Source organism: Empidonax traillii, unplaced genomic scaffold (genome assembly GCF_003031625.1).
Source record: "Empidonax traillii isolate 1590-97213 ecotype Southwest subspecies unplaced genomic scaffold, ASM303162v1 scaffold2293:size56350, whole genome shotgun sequence".
Classification (NCBI taxonomy): Eukaryota; Metazoa; Chordata; class Aves; order Passeriformes; family Tyrannidae; genus Empidonax; species Empidonax traillii.
This window is the reverse complement of record NW_020957486.1, coordinates 45887-47045: the sequence shown is the minus strand read 5'-3', so window position 1 is coordinate 47045 and position 1159 is coordinate 45887. Positions and strand designations below refer to the sequence as shown.

At 67.6% G+C, this 1159-nt stretch overlaps 2 protein-coding genes across 2 annotated transcripts in view; one reads left to right on the top strand and one right to left on the bottom strand.

The window, feature by feature from the left end:
* STARD3 (StAR related lipid transfer domain containing 3) overlaps positions 1-1159 on the top strand; it is a 42185-nt gene that overhangs the window by 3250 nt on the left and 37776 nt on the right. The window lies entirely within an intron of this gene.
* NEUROD2 (neuronal differentiation 2) overlaps positions 7-1159 on the bottom strand; it is a 26285-nt gene continuing 25132 nt past the window's right edge. Inside the window, exon 3 of the mRNA XM_027909661.1 lies at positions 7-1120. Within this exon, the coding sequence (XP_027765462.1) occupies positions 36-1112 (1077 nt within the window). The 5' untranslated portion in view covers positions 1113-1120 and the 3' untranslated portion in view covers positions 7-35. The remainder of the gene's footprint in view (positions 1121-1159) is intronic.

Genomic DNA, 1159 nt, shown 5'->3' with positions numbered 1-1159 from the left:
CACCTCGGGGATGGGGAGGGGTGTCGGGGAGGGGGTCAGTTGTGGAAGAAGGCGTTGAGCTCCTCGTACATGGGGCCCCGCTCGTGCGGGAGGTGCATGTCGTAGGGGAAGATGTTCTCGGAGTGGACCCCCCCGCGCATCCCCGCCGACCCGAAGACCAGGTTATGGGCGGCGGGGCGGGAGCCGGGCAGCGCCGAGTAGTGCATAGAGTAGTGGTAGCTTTTCTCGTGGTCTGGGGATGAAGAGTCCTGCTTGAGGGAGAAGTTGCCGTTGATGCAGAGCGGGGGGCTGAGCCCCCCGTCGTACTCCGAGCTGTTGTAGTCGGGGGAGGTGTTTCCGTAGAGGCTCTCGTAGGCGGAGGCGCAGTAGCCGTGTGTCCTCAGCCCGTGCGGCCCGGGGCCGGCGGCGGGCGGGCAGGGCGCCGCGGCCAGCCGCGAGCAGGGGTAGGGGTAGGGGTGCACGGCGAAGGAGGCGGCGTTGGGGCCGTGGAACCGACCCCCCTCCTGCCCTTGCTCTGTCAGGAAGTTGCGGGAGTTGAGCTGGAGGCAGCCGGCCACCAGGTTGGTGGTGGGCTGGGACAGCCCCTTGCACAGAGTCTGCACGTAGGAGACCAGGTCGGGCCGCTTGCCCGAGCGCAGGATCTCGGAGAGAGCCCAGATGTAGTTCTTGGCCAAGCGGAGGGTCTCGATTTTGGAGAGTTTTTGGGTTTTGGAGTAGCAGGGAACCACCTTGCGCAGGTTGTCCAGGGCCGCGTTCAGGTCGTGCATCCGATTCCTCTCCCGGGCGTTCGCCTTCTGCCGCCGCAGCTTGGACCGCTCCAGCCTCGCCTTCGTCATCTTCCTCTTCTTGGGGCCGCGCTTCTTGGGCCGCTCGCCCTCCGCCTCCTCCAGGCCTTCCTCCTCCTCCTCCTCCTCCTCCTCGTCCCCTCCTAGCTCCCCTTCCTCCTTGCTCTCCCCCAGCGAGCCCTCGGGCGGCTCCTCGGGGAGGGCGCAGCCCTTCCCCGCCCGCTCCTCCTTCTCGCTCCGGGCATCCTCCTCGCACTCCTCGGCCCAACCGGGGAATTTCGGGACTTCGGGGACCAGGCTGGGCTCGCTGAAAAGTCGCGTCAACATGGTGGCTGCAGCGGGGGGCAAAGAGCCAGGCGTTACCGGCGGCCCCG